Source organism: Triticum aestivum, chromosome 2A (assembly GCF_018294505.1).
Source record: "Triticum aestivum cultivar Chinese Spring chromosome 2A, IWGSC CS RefSeq v2.1, whole genome shotgun sequence".
In the NCBI taxonomy this organism is placed as follows: domain Eukaryota; kingdom Viridiplantae; phylum Streptophyta; class Magnoliopsida; order Poales; family Poaceae; genus Triticum; species Triticum aestivum.
In genome coordinates this window covers 709,640,964-709,657,030 of record NC_057797.1, presented here as the reverse complement: position 1 = coordinate 709,657,030, position 16,067 = coordinate 709,640,964, and the positions used below count along the sequence as shown (strand labels likewise).

Below are 16,067 nucleotides of genomic sequence, written 5' to 3'. Positions count from 1 at the left end.
AGGTTGATCACGTCATCCGTGACGATCGGCCCGAAACGAGGCACTCGTGTAGCCCAAAGAACCAGTCGGAAAGATCCCCAACTCTTTCCCCACTCTAACCTCGATCCATTCGGGGGCTAATGATGAAGCTATGTACCTAGGGTAGGGGCACGGACCCGTCCAAAGAGCCCTACCCAAGGACATCCCTAGAAGAAGTCACCTTTCAATCGACTTGAAGGTATCCCACTCGACGGGTTCAAGACACTCGACCAAGAAGCTATCACTCGACCATGAAGCCAACCACTCGACTGCCAGGAGACCTAAAGTCACTCCACAGGCAAACGGTCAGCTGTTAAGTAGTCTTTATGATCATTATAGCACTTTATTAGGGGCGTTACCAGTAACGCCCAACCTTAAATGTACCTTAAACCCTGCATTACTGAGGGCAGGAGGGGGCCGGCGAACTCTATATAAGACACCCCCCTCCTCGGTATGAAGGGTTCGCACCCCTGTAATCCATACACGCATAATCCAGTCGACCGCCTTCGGGCTCCGAGACGTAGGGCTATTACTTCCTCTGAGAAGGGCCTGAACTCGTAAACCTCGCGTGTAACAACTTCCCAATAGTTAAGATCTAGCCTCTCCATATTCACCCCCCTACATCACTGTCAGAGTTAGAACCACGACACCAGTAGCGGTAATGGTTGTCGTAGCGATAACGATTGTACTAACGAAGATGGATATAGTAGCAACAATGAATCATGGTTGTCATATGATAACTTACCTACGAAGGACTTCAAATCAATGAGGATGGTGCATGCACTGAGAACGTAAGTGGCGAGTAGGTTGATTTGTGTTTTTTATTGGCAAACAACCGCATGACAACTTACATGTCTTTGTTTTTTTAATCTACAGAAAGATGTGGATGTTCAGAATAAGCAACATAACTTTTAGTAATTCGCCAATAACATGAGCCAGGGTCGTGAATATATTGTAGGGCACGCAATCATATGAACTAAGTGATGACAACCTACATGTGTTTATTTGTAATTTTGTAGGAGGATGTCGATGGTCTTGGAGGGGATGATGGCCAGGGTGATGATGGTGAAGCAGAGATGAACATTGAGCATGCTAAATACCAGCAACGGGCGCTAGATAGGCATTGGAAAGTTTTTTTTTTTTTTTTTGAGAACTAGGCATTGGAAAGTTGGTTCACAAGTGGAGACGCACTTGTGAAAGGGCGTGGATTCAACATCAGAAAAGAGACAGGGAAATTACACGGTTCAGGCGGTACTACTTAGCAATTTTTAAAATTGGGATTTTTTAAATCTGATAAATTGTGACAAAAATTCTTAGATATTAAGTAGTGTCAAAAAAATTATATTATAGATAGTACTTGTATAATTCACTCGCATTTCAGAAAAAAAGGTACATATACTTCTATTGTGTCGAGAGGTTCAGATTGATACTACTTTGCAAGGTTTTCATACTACTTCCTCCCTTGGGTGCAGACTTTTGGTTCCTGGGAGTATATACAATACACCCACTAATTGAAAAAATATACAAAAAGTCAAAAAAGTTCAGAAGTTTTTTTGGAATAACTTCACTTTCTTTTGCACTAGTATGTATTTTTCCACTTATAAAAACCCATCGTTGACTTCAGGGCAAAAAAGAATATTGCTATATACAAGACACCATTCACACTATTTTGACCAACTTTTTAGTTTTTTTCGCCTTGACGTAGAATTTTTCGAATACATGGTGAACACACTTCCAATATATGACAAACATTTTTCAAGACAATCTGAATATTTTCATATACACGATGACCTTTTTAAATACATGATTAATATTTATTTTTATTTAAAATTTCTTATTTTTTAAACATGTTTTTAAAGTTTTTGTTAAGAGGGGATAAATAAATAATGTACTAGGAGTAGCTAATAAAAAGTGTATAAACAGTATATATTTTTTTAGGTTTAAGTGTATAAATAGATTATTGAATAGTTGTATGGAATGTTCGTACATACTTAGGACCAAACACACGATGCCATACATTAGGAGTTTCCATAATGGTCATAAGACTATCATTCCCTTCTTAACAAAGTTCCCATTGACATCGTTGATTGTTAATTGGGTAAACCAAAATAAAGCACGTAAGTAATACTAGCAAAAGAGCACGTGTGTTGCAACAGAAATAAAGATACCACATGCCCCTAACCTAATAATCATGAGTCAAGGCCCCAATAGGTCCAGGTTCTTTATTTCAACATGACATCACATGTGTTGCCTTTTGTCCTCCGTCCTATTCTCACCTACAATGATCTTAGTGCTTACAAAACCACAACTCGTTTGAATGTGGTTAATCCTAAGTCGTCTCTCTTGACATAAGATGATTTTTTTTCCTTGCTAGGTTTAGGTTTTGCAAAGGCGTGCATGTGTGGTTATCGATGGTTTTTTTCATCTTCAATTTTGTTGTCGAGGTGGTCATTTGCAATCCAGATCGGCACTGGTACGAAAGAAACATGGATCATGCACTATTGATTAAGGTTTCACTCTAAATAGTATTTACAAAATGGTTAATAGGTAAAATAACATCATATTCGGATTCTATACATTTTGCTTCATATATAACATGTTAACATTGGAGTTAGGCTGTAAAAGATATGGATATTTAAAAAAAACATGTTTTGTCACTTGAACCGCTGGTTAATTACCAGAAATTGTATGGTGGTTTTATGCAAAAACAAAAAAGTGATTTGTTCTGTCACTTAAAAGTGAACTGCAAGTTAATTATCACAAAATGTAGGGGGTTTACTATAAAAATAGTTTTTCACTTAAAGATGGACTAAGGGTTGATTCTTCAAAAGATAAGGAGGTCTTCTGTAAAAATGCATGACAGACGGGCAGAAGCACTAATCACGGTGACACTATTTGCGGTGATTTTTTTAGTTGTATAAAAAAAGAGTGCCTGTTAGTATGGAGAAAGTTCAAGTTCCATTTGATTCCTCTACTGCACTTTTGTCTTCTCACTCTTTCTCTGTTGCCTTCGTCTTCCTCCTGTCGCCGAAAACCCGCCCTTCGACACCAGCCATCATCGTCCCCCATCATCCACTGCTGGCTTTGCTTCTTTGCCGCCTCTGCCCTGGCCATCCCTCTAAATGACCCTTCTCCAGCGGTGATGACCCTCCCCCCAACTGTTTTTGCAAAAAGAATTGCATATAGTTATATACATATTACTCCCTCCGGTCCTTTTTAGTTCGCATATAAGATTTGTGTGAAGTCAAGCCTCATAAAGTTTGGCCGACTTTATAGAAAAAAAATACCAACATTCAAAATGTGAAATCAATATCGGTAGATCCATCATGACTTAAATTTTCATATTGTATAACTTTAACATGGTAGATGTTGATATTTTCTCATATAAATATGGTCAAACTTCATGAAGTTTGACTTCAGACAATTCTTATATGCAGAGTAAAAAGGACCGAAAGGAGTATATGACAGAAACACCAGCCAATAGGCCCAATAGGCTCAGTTCGGGAGCAGCTCACGATCCTGGCAGCAAGCCAGCAAACCAGCCAGCCACACACACATGAGACGAGAGAGGCTCACGCAGTCGCCAAGTTGTTTCTTCTTCCTACGGACGAGGCGGCAGTGTGACCCTCTGCCAATGGCGAGCCATGGCCAGGTGAGGGAGACACCGACGCCGGAGCCCCTCATGGTGAATTTCGCAACTGTGGCCACCGCAATTGTCGACATCGGGGAGGGGGGTGTACTAGTGCAGCAATTTTCTCCAATAACCTCAATCTCTTATCCTAAGGTGAATCCCCATTCAATTTTGAAATTGCAATAGTTGATTTGTTCATTCGATTCATTGTGAAACTCCCAAGTGAATGTGTAGCCGCTATTTGTTTTCAAATAGAAATAGCTCTAGATGACACTGAGGAGTGAGGATATGCTTGATTTCATTAGCGGAAACATAACAAGTGAATTGTTTGAATTGTAGGTTGTAGAGCATTCTTTGAATTGTAAGTTGTACATGACACTTGGTTAAGCTTGCACATCTTTATCCTATGGATTTCACGGAGGAAGATTTGATGCATATCCTTATCAACCTATACACTTCATTACTGATATGCATAGAGATGGGAGGTTTAGCCCTTGAATGATTGCTTGGTTATATTTATAGGGAGGAAGTTTTTTTTTCATGTGAAGGATGATGTTTTCATATCTTACTTTCTAGCCTTTTTTCTCGAATACGCACGAGTTTGCGTATCATATATTAAGAGAGGAAGAGGGGAAGAAGCCCCGACCGCAGTTATTTACAACATGCTTATACAACGCATTCCATCCCACATCATCTTAACAGATTACTCGCCCTCGGTCCACCCATCTATTCCTACGAATTCTATCTGAATGTCTCCATGTAGAATGCCCGCTTGCCTCCATGCCACACATTAGGAGGCTATTCGTCGTAAGACATGCTGCATGTCTGGACTCATGCCTTCTAACACAATTGTGTTTCGGTGCTTCCATGGCTCCCATATGACTAGCAGGTGTACAGCCCGTAGGGTCTTGGCATGCTTTCCATTGAATATTGGTCTTGTGCACCAAGTTTATAGCTCGTCACCCTCGATGGTGTCGCACCCATCATGCCCACCGCCTGACTCACCTTGGTCCAAACTTCCTTCGTGAAAACGCACTGTATCAGGAGGTGGTTAATTCTTTTATCATCTTGATCACAGAACGGGCAGGTGTCCTGGTACGGGAGGCCGCGCCGTTCCAGTCTGTCCGAGGTCCACACTATATCCCTCAAGGCCAACCATGCGAAGAATCGATAGCGGAGGGGTGCCTTCGATGCCCATGTGTAGGTTGTTGTCGATGAACTTTGTAGGACCGCGAATATGGCCGCATAGGCTGACCTTGCCGAGAAATCGTCATCCTTCTCCCATGACCATGCAAGTTGATCCGGTCGTTGTGGATCCAGAGTCGTGCTATCCACATGTGGCCAAACCTCGAGAAACTGGAATAGCGCTCTGTCGTTCATGACCGGGCCGACATCACGAGCCCATGATGCGTCTTGTAAAGCTTCCGTCACCGTTCTAGCGCACCTCATCCGCTTTGGCACCATCTCAAAGATGAGAGGGGCTAGCTCATGTATCATGTATCCGTTGAGCCACCTATCCTCCCAAAACAGTGTTGTGCGTCCGTCGCCCACGGTCACCTTAGCTGTCGCTTGGTACAAGCCTCTTGCCTCATCGGGGACGGAGAACTTGAATTCCGTCCATGGTCTAGATCGATCTGCTCGTTACAACCACAGCCACTTCGCTTGAAGGGCCACATTCATCCACCGCAGGTCTGTGACACTGAGCCCACCTGCCCACTTTGGTCGGCACAATGTTTCCCATGCAACAGCGCATTTGCCAGCCCCACCGTCTTCTTTCCCATGACGGAGTGTATAGTCATGTCGTAGTATTTTTTTCTCTATTTTGTAATTTCTTTTTAAAAAAATTAGATATCGTTTGCTATCGTGAAATTTGTATTTTGAGTTTGTGTTGCCCTAATATCACTAATTAAATGGGCCGGTTCAACAAGGGTGCAACGTTTATATAAGAGGACAGCATTCGGCCGTCCAGAAGCCCAGAACCGGTGCCCGAGTCCCGACCGAGTCGCAAGCTTCTTGGCGGCCACGCCTCCCTTGCTAGGGTTCCGGGGCTTGTCGTAGCGACCCCGTCACCTCCCTTGGCTCCCTTGCGTATATAAGAACGTCCATCACGCAGCGGTCGATACCAACACCACCAAGCACAACCCGGCGAGAGGAGAACGATCGAGAGCCATCGAGCGTACGGCAAGATGCAGATCTTCGTGAAGACGCTGACCGGGAAGACCATCACGCTGGAGGTGGAGTCCTCGGACACCATCGACAACGTCAAGGCCAAGATCCAGGACAAGGAAGGTACATATATATGTGAACGACGAATCACTACACCCGCCTCTTCCCCTCTACTACCCTGCCGGCCGATCGTACGTCTTCGCCGGCGTTGCATCCGTTTGCTTCAAACCTAGCTTTGCATGTTGTTGCTCTTCTTGTTCTTGTTATTGTTCTTCATAGCTAGCATCCTCCATGTTGTCTCCCTAAGCTAGATAAAAACTTTTCTGCTTATCCTAGGTTAGATAGCTTTGGACCGGCTGCTTGTTGGTTCCTGTGTGTTAACCTGCCGTGGGATATGCTTCTTGTTTCAAAAATCGATAGATAATGTACATAGACCAATTCATAAGGGACGAACTAACTGTGTCAGTTTGTGTTTTGCTGCTATAGGTATCCCGCCGGACCAGCAGCGCCTCATCTTCGCCGGGAAGCAGCTCGAGGATGGCCGCACTTTGGCCGATTACAACATCCAAAAGGAGTCGACGCTTCACCTCGTGCTGCGCCTCCGTGGCGGCAGCCGAGGTCAATACCCCAAGAACCTCGAGCCCAACCTCCGCATCCTTGCTCAAAAGTACAATGAGAACAAACTAGTCTGCCGCAGGTATGCAGATCATGGATTGTGACCTTTTACTTTTTTTGGTCTGCTCGGAGATACGCATGCATGTGTAGATAAATGTGTCCTTGTTGATTAAGGTGTAGATTTGAATAGATAGTCAGACAGAGGTTGATTGAGGCGCCTCTCACCTTCAATGTTAATAGATTGTAATTCGAACTCACGAGCGGTTTCGGTTTGCCTGGGTTTGATGCTGATTTCTTTCTATGAACAATGGAATTGACTAGATGGTTGGCATGTAGATCATTAATTAGGGTGTGGCTAGAGTCAAGTTACAAAACATATAAAAAGAAATAAAATATTTAAAAGAAAATTTTGCATGGATCTACATGTAAGATCACATGAATATAGCGACTAAGACTAACATGTGCATGGTTGCTTTATGATCTTGACATATCTATGAGTACTCTTCTCGAAAGAAATTTTTCTTTGCCAATCTAGCACTCTAGTCAGGATTGTATATACTTTGCTTTTTGTACTCATAATTTGTGACATATCTAAGTTTTTCGTCATTGCGTTGAAGGTGCTATGCACGCCTACCCCTCAGGGCCACCAACTGCCGCAAGAAGAAGTGTGGACATAACAATCAGGTGAGAGAACCTTATTTCCCCGTGTTATTGAAGTGGCTATCAAGCATCAATTGTCCACGTTCTTGGTATCACCATATATCTTTCTTGCCTTCTCTTGAGCAATATGTCCTATTGTATGCTTAGAGTCGTTCTTGGTTACTATATTTAGATTTGTCAACTATTGTATGAAGTTGTCGTGCAAAATAATTACATGAAGATGATAAGTAACTGGGATATTTTGATTAATTGTTTATTTTTGTTCTGATAATTTTTACCCTTCCCTTTCAGATAAGGGAAAAGAAGAGGTTTATGTCCAAGTTTGGGAGCGATTCTTGAACATTGGGAGTGATGCTGAAGCAACCATCTACCGTCATATATAGTGGAGTTTAAGTTCTGTCCTAGTTTTAAGTCATGTTAGATTTTGCTAAATCGTCTAGCGCCATAGATATTGGAGTCAGTTTTGTCCAGTCCGGAGTTTGAACCTATGTATATATGCTTTAGAACATATATCTATCAAATATCCATATTATACAGAGTTGTTTATATTGAGAGCTTTTTTCAGTAATGTTTGTTTTGAGAGATATTTACAAGCTGTTTGTATCGACACTCAGGCACCCGGCAGATAGGTTAAATCTGCCCACTATAGGATCTACAAGTCATTTCTTTTTCGGGTTCTCGAAGGCTCCAAAATATCCTGATGAAAAAAAGGAAACCCAAGCATGCCCATAGTAGGCACCATTAGGGAAAGCAAAAGTGCCCCCAAGAAAGCAGCATTCCCTTCATCTCCATTACCAAACACGGAAACACTTACTCGCTACGGTAGCCCTATCCATTAGTTTAGCGAGCTCAAACTCAACGCTGCCAATGAGGTAGATATTGCCGCCTCAAAAATATGTGAAATTGAATCGAATGAGGTAGATATTGCCGCCTCAAAAATATGTGAAATTGAGCGAGACACCCGGAGGTTCCTACTATCACCGTGCCAAGCTCCTGGACGCAACTCCGGCTCCAGCTTGACTTGCAGGTCCACAGCCAGTGTTTTACGTGCTGATAGCTCGGATCTGCTCCATCTTTGCAAAAATGTCAGGAAAAAAAAACACCCTGTAGCTCGTCCTTAGAAAAACCGTGCTCAGTGAGCACAAATATTTTCAACACTTACTTTATATGACGTCTGGTAAAGATCTAACAGTGAATGTTATATGCAGTAGATTTACATCTACAAATCTAAATAAGCATGTATTAGTAGTACATTCTGGAATTTGTTAGTGCCAAGATGATAGGGATTACATATATTTTGTTTACTGGAGGGAGCTTGAGATTTTTGCTAATGGATGGTGGCGCTTCTCATATGGTCCCAAGCACTGTATATTTATTCATTTGCAGGTAATATGCAGAATGTTTTGGTGACGTCGGCAATCTAAGTATTTGCTTACTTGCTGCTATCCATCCAGATCATGGGTGCGAAGAGCGATTGTTGAAGACCACTGCAACTCATTTCCTGAATAATAAGGGTCCTACACTACAAATTACTGGTGCTACCCTGAACTTGAACTGCCACATAAGATCACTATGATTGTGAAAAACAGAGCACCATTCTTCTGCTATTCTTGTGTTTTCTTTTTCAATCATGTTTTTGTTAGAGAATCAGATATATTTTTCCCGTGCAAAGTTCACACACACACACACACACAGAGAGAAAGAGAGAGAGAGAGAGAGTAGCCCTTCCGAAGCACCTGTGTAAACTAATCTCACAAAAAAGGGTTTTTTTTCTCTGAGGTGCCTGTGCAAGCGCCTGGGTTGTACATGGCCTTAATTGATGTTTTTTCCTAGTTTGATGTCCATCTGAATAATTGTTTACAACACTCCAGACGCTGACAACAACAGGAATTTTATTGACTACTTTTATTGGGTACAGACAGATCTCTTCTATCCAAGTTAACACTTGTTCTCTGAAGTTGATTTGGCAGGCGACAAGCTCAATCAGTTACCCTGTTGGTGTCAGCAACCGATACATGTATCAGGGCAAAACATTGGGAAAATGTAATTCAGATCCACTCAACTGAAGGGTAAATAAAAGAAGGCTACCTGCTCCGGTGACAATGCAGACCGAGGTAGAACCTTGTATGGGTTTAGAATCGAGTTAGGGTCCATTAACTTCTTGATGGAAGCCATCAGCTGCACCTGATCACAATACAACATTTTCTGTCAAGCATAAATTACCAGCCAACTAGTAGAAAGGTTGGAATACAACTGGAAATTTTTCTTTTCAAGAAACAAATAAAGTATTGTTCTTTAAGATTATAAGAAGAAGAATAAGGCAGAGCTCCACTGAAACATATTGCCAACGTTGCACAAAAAGCAAGCGCTCCTCCTCCAGGGTTGTAAGGAAGTGAGCATAACTGAAAATCTAACAAGAGAATGCCTCCAGATCATAAAGGCTAAACCAAATTTCTCTCATGAAAATGCGGCACAACACATACATATGTCATGCACAAATAGTCAAGAATAGGACATTGTTACACCTAACATTGAAGTGCACCCTAGTCATAGCCTTATTCACAAATTGAAATAATGATTTAACTCTGAACTTCTATATAGCACTGAAGTAACAATTTGTGCGCAAACACAAGCGGTGGTAAGATGGTATTTAAATACTTACTGCTTCTGGTGACTTGCTGTAGTGAATCTTCTCAGCTTTCATTAGCCCCAGCCCGTGCTCTGCACTAATGCTTCCTCTGTGGCCAGCGGTCCACTCATAGACAAATGGTTCAATTTGTGCCAGAATCTGAAATTTTCGTTGAAGGTAACAAAATAAGCAAGTAGCCGCATACCTATCTTGAGAAACTGAAGCCAGACCTAAGTAAATGATCTATTTCCATGTCATATCAGACATACATTGTCACTGTACTTGCTTGATAAGATGTTTAGATGGAGATTCCCGTCACCAAGGTGACCATAACCCAATACCTCTGCCGTATCACCTAGGAAAGCAAGGAACTATGTTAGCAACTCATAGATTAGATCACTGATGGCTCAAAATTGAAAATTTACCAACACGGCTGCGCATTTCTTCAACAATATCATATAGTTTCTCTACAGGTATGGACAAGTCATACTTGTAGACTGCACCAACTTTTACAGATGCCTCTGATATACCCTGCAACCGCAACACATGATCATTTAATTGATTTTTTTTGCCACAAATTATGTCAATGGATAAAGGTTGACTTTATTTGGTTTGGTGTTTCATACTTGAAATTTCACTTCCAAAGGTTTGAAACCAAATAGTTTGATAGGCCAAACTTAACATACCAAGATATTTTTCGAGCACTTCCTAGGTTATCATTTTAATTTATATGATATCAGAGACTCGGCGTTAACCATCAAATATCAGCTTACACATCGATAACCTATATTACTAAACAGCAACATAGATGATGAGAAACAATAGAGACAAGTAAAAGGAAAAAGAATCAGAAGTCAAAAAACTGTTTGACTACTTCTAGATACTACTGCAGTCTAGTATTTATTTTGTCTTCTTAACCTTAGCTACTGTTTTCTAGAGTCTTCTAGCCATGAGTAGAATGTTGAATCTTAAGTAATGTTTTCTAAAGTGTTCTAGCTATAAGTTGAAGTTGCTCCTCCACAACCTTGTGTTGCTTCAATAGAACACTAGCCGTCTGATGAGTGTCGATCGTTATCAACTTAAAAGCTACCCATATTAGTCACTGGCAAAATCTAAAGATTCATGTATGGTGGAGAACCTCGCGGATTCTCCAAAAATTAGATGCTTGGCTAATATCCTGTGCTATAACTCCATCAGCTACAAGGCCATCTTCCATTGAACGCAACAAAAAAGCTTCAAGTTTTGCTCTACAAAAGAAAGGTAACATAAGACAAGTAGGCAGCATATGTAATTTGACAATTTTCATCACAATAAACCCAAGATAAAATAAATGTAAGCCAAGCAGGATTTCACCTTCACAAAGTGGTTATCAATTAAGAGTTTGAACAAATTGATCTTCCGCATAGCTTGTGTGTTTTTAATGTTTGAAAACTGTTGTTATGCTACCAAAACTTACTTGTCATATGATTCATCACTTCCTGTGGTCTCAATTAGAACATAAAATTTGTACGGCGAGACAGGTAAAGGATTATGAACTCCTTCCAAATGCGTCATAGCCTTCAAAACCAACAAGCTACCAAATTAAATGTGGAATCAGGCAAGATAATGAGGAACATTTCTTCATGTACAACGCAGTCAAAACAATATTTTGTTTTCTTTTGCTAAGTACTCCCCTGTCCCATAATATAAGATCGTTTTACAAGCTGTAAAACGATCTTATATTATGGGACGGAGGGAGTACATAACAAAAAATTCAACACATCCTACTGTTCAAGAAAGTACATGCATGCAGTTTCTTCTCTATGAAGTGCAGTTTTCTTTGAAACTTTGTTTAAGTAAGTACCAGATCAATACACTGACGATCCATAAACTCAAATGCAGAAAGAATCTCACCCAAGCTCCTCCTAGCTGCCAGTAGCAATTTCTGGGAACATGAAAAGCAGTAATCACTATAGTAAAGATCATACTGTACATTTGATCTAACAATGCCTAGATATACAAAATGAGTGTTTGCAAGAGACCTGGCAGCTCATGTAGTCATTGCAGGAAAGAAATGCAACATTAGTTGAAGGTAGCTTTGCAGGTGTAAGTATTGACACTTTAGTGACTATTCCTAGGGAGCCTTCACTTCCTGAACCATCAATCATGTGTTTACTAACGGCTTGATATAAGTCATATTTAATGAACATGCTCAGAAAGAAGGGAAATAGTTTGTATTCGATACTCACCAACAAATAAGTGCTTCAGATCGTATCCAGTGTTGTCTTTCCTTAAAGTAGTAAGCATGTCAAGAACAGTTCCATTGGCTAGGACAACTTCAAGACCTGAATAAGAAGAAAATAAAATACAGAGGAGCTAACCATCTTTGTACTTTCAAGAAATCATCCAGCTATTTCCAGGCTTAAACATTGCATAAGTTGAAATTTTCTAGAAGATTCTCTTGATGGAGCATCGTAATTTCAGCAACTTATATTGCAACAGAATTACTCAAACAGCAAACATATTCCTGCTCCTTTCAAGAGAAATTTAATAAAACAAATACTGTATTCCACATAAGCCCTTTCTTCGTTCAGCTAAACAAGATATAGAACATGAGACTTCAGAAATAATTGATCTGTGCACATAGTAAACATAAGGTTTAACTTGTACTTACCAAGTACATTTCCATGAAGTGAACCATAGCGAATGAAACGGAGGCCGCCAGCATTAGTTGAAATGTTCCCTCCTATTTGGCAACTACCTTTTGCCCCTAAGTCAAGAGGCATAATAAACCTGAATATAAAGAATACATATAATCTTAGGTATTTTTCTATTCAAAATAACAGGCACATATCTGATCGTATATAAAAGTAAACTGTGATGACAAGATTATATGAGCGATCACTGTACTGGCACACATTGAATCCATGGGTGATTATAATAGTAGGGATCCCGTAAAAAAGGATATTGCATAAGCAACAAACTTATGAATATTTATGGGTCAATGGTAACCCAACAACTCAAAAGAAAACATATTATTTATTAATCAAACGCATGCAATTCAAGACGTATGCACCACGAATGATAACAGAATCATAGAGGGAATACCGAAGATGACTTTACCCTTCATTTTCCACAAAGGTACTTAAGTTCTCCAACACACAACCAGCTTCACAAGTAAGAATACCATTTACCTGACAGCAGACAGCTCTTTCATGAAATTATACAAAGATTTTCCATGAACTATGGATATAGACAACTTATGTTTGAAGAAAGGATGGATAATAGAAATATAGAATTGACGACATCAAATCCAAACAAAGAGACTGTACCCACATTGTCAAATGAGATTATTTTGTCCATACCACCAAGGTTGACAATCACCTGCAGACAAAGGGAGTAAACCTTGTGATCTCGGGCCCAAATGTAAGGAAAGCAGTAACATGGAAATCTCAGAAGCAGTATACTTAAAAAAAATGGAAGTCTAAGACAGATGAACAGAAAAAACACATCAACAAGTATTTGAACAGGTACGTGAACTACAGCAAAACTGTAGTGATAATGCTAAACGTGAATATGGAAATTCAAAGCACCAATCAATGCCATCGTAATCTTTCCGGTGATTTTCTAATCAATCTGATTGATCAATCTAAATAAATACAAGTAGTTCATTCTGGTGAAGAAGTATACCCTGCAATTCAGGCACGCCGCAACAGAAAGGAAGTAGAGAATACCAAGAAGGATATTTATCTAAAGTACTCTACCGCTGATACTAAGATAAGAAATAAACAAATATTTTGTGGTAGCAAAATAAAGATATAACTGATATTATCATTAAAAGGAACTTCATAATTACCTCATCATGAACTGGAACACTGCCACCAACGAGGCCTGTATTTCCACCCTGAGGAACTACCGCCAATCGTCTTGAGTCGCAGTAAGCAAGGACCTTAGAAACCTGTAAAACAGAATGGTTGAATAACAAAATTTCACATTAATTTTATGTTGGGTCGGATCAGGAATGGTAGAAAACTAGATATAACCGAGCAATATGAAAATAGAAATGTAGTCCTAAATTATAATCCTAGTTTGCTGCATGAGGTATTATTAGCATTCCATGCAAATGCATTGTTGTTCGGAAAATAGTTATTAGCGTAGGTCACTAGAGTGATGTATGCTATTTTGTTTGTTATGTATCCAGAGGCTACAGTGTTTTGCTTATGAAGCGCTACATTCTGCCGAAGCTGATTTTCTATTGCTACTAAATATGGCTTTCATGAGACATCCAATGCATACGATGCTAATTACTTTATGAACAATTTGTACGATTACTAGTTACTTCATGTAAGAATACATCAAAAAGTACATGCTTGGTAACTGGAATAGCCTGATAGCCTGGATGCAAGTGTGTGATGGACCATGATAAGCCAAAAACATAAATCGTAAGCTACAACTTTACAAACATTGTTCTACAACCAAACAAACATAATTGCACCTTAGTTGACATCTAAACTACGAAAATTTAAGGGGCAGTAGGGTCATTAGAAATATTACAGGAAGTTCACCATGCAACCACTACAAATCAGGCTAAAACAATTAAAATGATTACTGCCACTTCAGTACTACTTGTTAATGCAATTGCCCGAAAATGGAATTCCAACTACTTGGTGTTAAATTAAAATTCCACTTGACTAGCTGACGGAAATACCTCATTAGTACTTTTTGGTAAAAGCAGTAGCTGACTCGCACCCTTGTATTTACCCATCCAATCGACATTTGCAACAGCCACCCTGTCTTTATCTTGAACGACTCCATTGTCACCCAATATGCTCTTGAAGTAAGAAACGTCATCAGAATTTAGCACTGAATAGTCTGGATTCCTCTGGATGGGTTCTGCCGCAGAACCAAAAGTGCGTCCTTGAACTCCAAACGAATCATTCACACTATGTTGTGCTTCTTTTGTTGCTATCCCAGCTGGAGGCCCAAAAGAGGAATGTTGTGGACACAAGGTCCAATAGGATCTTCTCTGAGAAGTCAGAGTATGGTTTGTCAATCCATATTGAGCGAGGGACGTACCTGGGTATCATCATGTACCATAAGACTTTATTCATTCCAATAAAAACTACTCCCTCTGTTGCAAAATGCAGGAATATTTTGGTTGTTCAAATTCATGCTTTGCACAATAACTAAACCAATTACACATGGGTTAGGTTGTGCCATACAAACTTGATACCATTGGGTTTGTGTTCAAACTATAAAAATGTCCCCTACATTTCGCCACCGAGTGGGTATATTCTGTAGATCTGTAGAAATCGGCGGAGCCATATCAATCTTGGTTCGATAACAAGAAATAACCGTCTGACAACTGAAACTCTAAGAGTTGGGGGGTGCAGGGCGTAATAGCAATCAAATTAAATACTAAACACTATACGTGACGAATTCATGTATCAATAATTCTACTGTTGCTGGGATGGGAATGGATAACAGATTGATTAGATTAGTAGGGCATCCCGCAAAAAACAAATCCGCAACTAACTTTCACAAAACTGAAAGATCACTTGAACTCACAGAACAACCGATCCAAATCCAGCCAAGATAGAGCTCCTTACCAACACCAGAAGAGATTGTCCGGCTCCCGAGGCGGGTCCAGTCGAGAGGAGGAGGGAGGGCGCGACCAGGAGGGGAGAGCTCGGTGGAAGGGGGCGTGCAGGCGTGTCCGGCGGCGCGGTCGTGCGGATGGACAGGCGGGGGAGCCCACGGGGCGAGCAGGGCGCGGAGGCCCCCCTGCCGGAGAGGTTCCCGGAGGACGGAGGAGCGTGTTCTGGAGTGGGAGAGGAGGGACAAGAGCGCCATGGCGGATGGGAATTCTGACACGGCCGTCAACAAGCTTGGTTTGCAGCTACAAGAAGCGACCTCGCATTTGACTGACAGTATAGTTCGGAAATAATTTTATCTGTTTGGAACGCCACAACTTTTTATACTCCTTGCAGTTTATTTTTTTATTTTTTAACACAGTACAGTAGCAGACACTCGTATACACGCGCATAGACTCACCCCTATAAACACACGCACAGCCTATCCAATGAGCACCTCCGAGCGACTGAGTCGAACACGTATTGTGAGAAATTTTGAAATAAATTCAGAATAAATATGAGCACCAAGATTTGAACCCTGGTAGGCTGAGAATACGACTGTTCTCTTAACCATCCAATCACAGATTAATTCGCACAACTTGCAGTTTAAAATATAAATGCATATGAAACTTTTTTTGTGGAAAGCACCCGAGATCCATTAAGTATTATCAATGATACAACAAACCCCCAAAAGAAAGAAATTACATTTGAGTCCCTGAGAGTCAACCATGATTTT

At 40.6% G+C, this 16,067-nt stretch overlaps 2 protein-coding genes across 2 annotated transcripts; one reads left to right on the top strand and one right to left on the bottom strand.

The window, feature by feature from the left end:
• Window positions 1-5,677: 5,677 nt before the first annotated feature.
• On the top strand, window positions 5,678-7,642 carry LOC123190428 (ubiquitin). Its single transcript, XM_044603066.1, has 4 exons — window positions 5,678-5,938; window positions 6,302-6,512; window positions 7,048-7,114; window positions 7,382-7,642. The coding sequence occupies exons 1-4, from the start codon at window positions 5,836-5,838 to the stop codon at window positions 7,427-7,429; spliced, it is 429 nt and encodes a 142-aa protein (XP_044459001.1). The 5' UTR covers window positions 5,678-5,835; the 3' UTR covers window positions 7,430-7,642.
• A 1,194-nt stretch (window positions 7,643-8,836) lies between these two features.
• LOC123190424 (probable D-2-hydroxyglutarate dehydrogenase, mitochondrial) lies at window positions 8,837-15,627 on the bottom strand. Its single transcript, XM_044603062.1, has 16 exons — window positions 15,308-15,627; window positions 14,407-14,774; window positions 13,555-13,656; window positions 13,035-13,082; window positions 12,822-12,892; window positions 12,373-12,491; window positions 11,948-12,043; window positions 11,741-11,850; window positions 11,563-11,643; window positions 11,176-11,276; window positions 10,858-10,966; window positions 10,145-10,250; window positions 9,989-10,074; window positions 9,753-9,878; window positions 9,179-9,274; window positions 8,837-9,082 (listed from the first exon to the last, which is right to left on the bottom strand). The coding sequence occupies exons 1-16, from the start codon at window positions 15,549-15,551 to the stop codon at window positions 9,074-9,076; spliced, it is 1,872 nt and encodes a 623-aa protein (XP_044458997.1). The 5' UTR covers window positions 15,552-15,627; the 3' UTR covers window positions 8,837-9,073.
• Window positions 15,628-16,067: the final 440 nt, after the last annotated feature.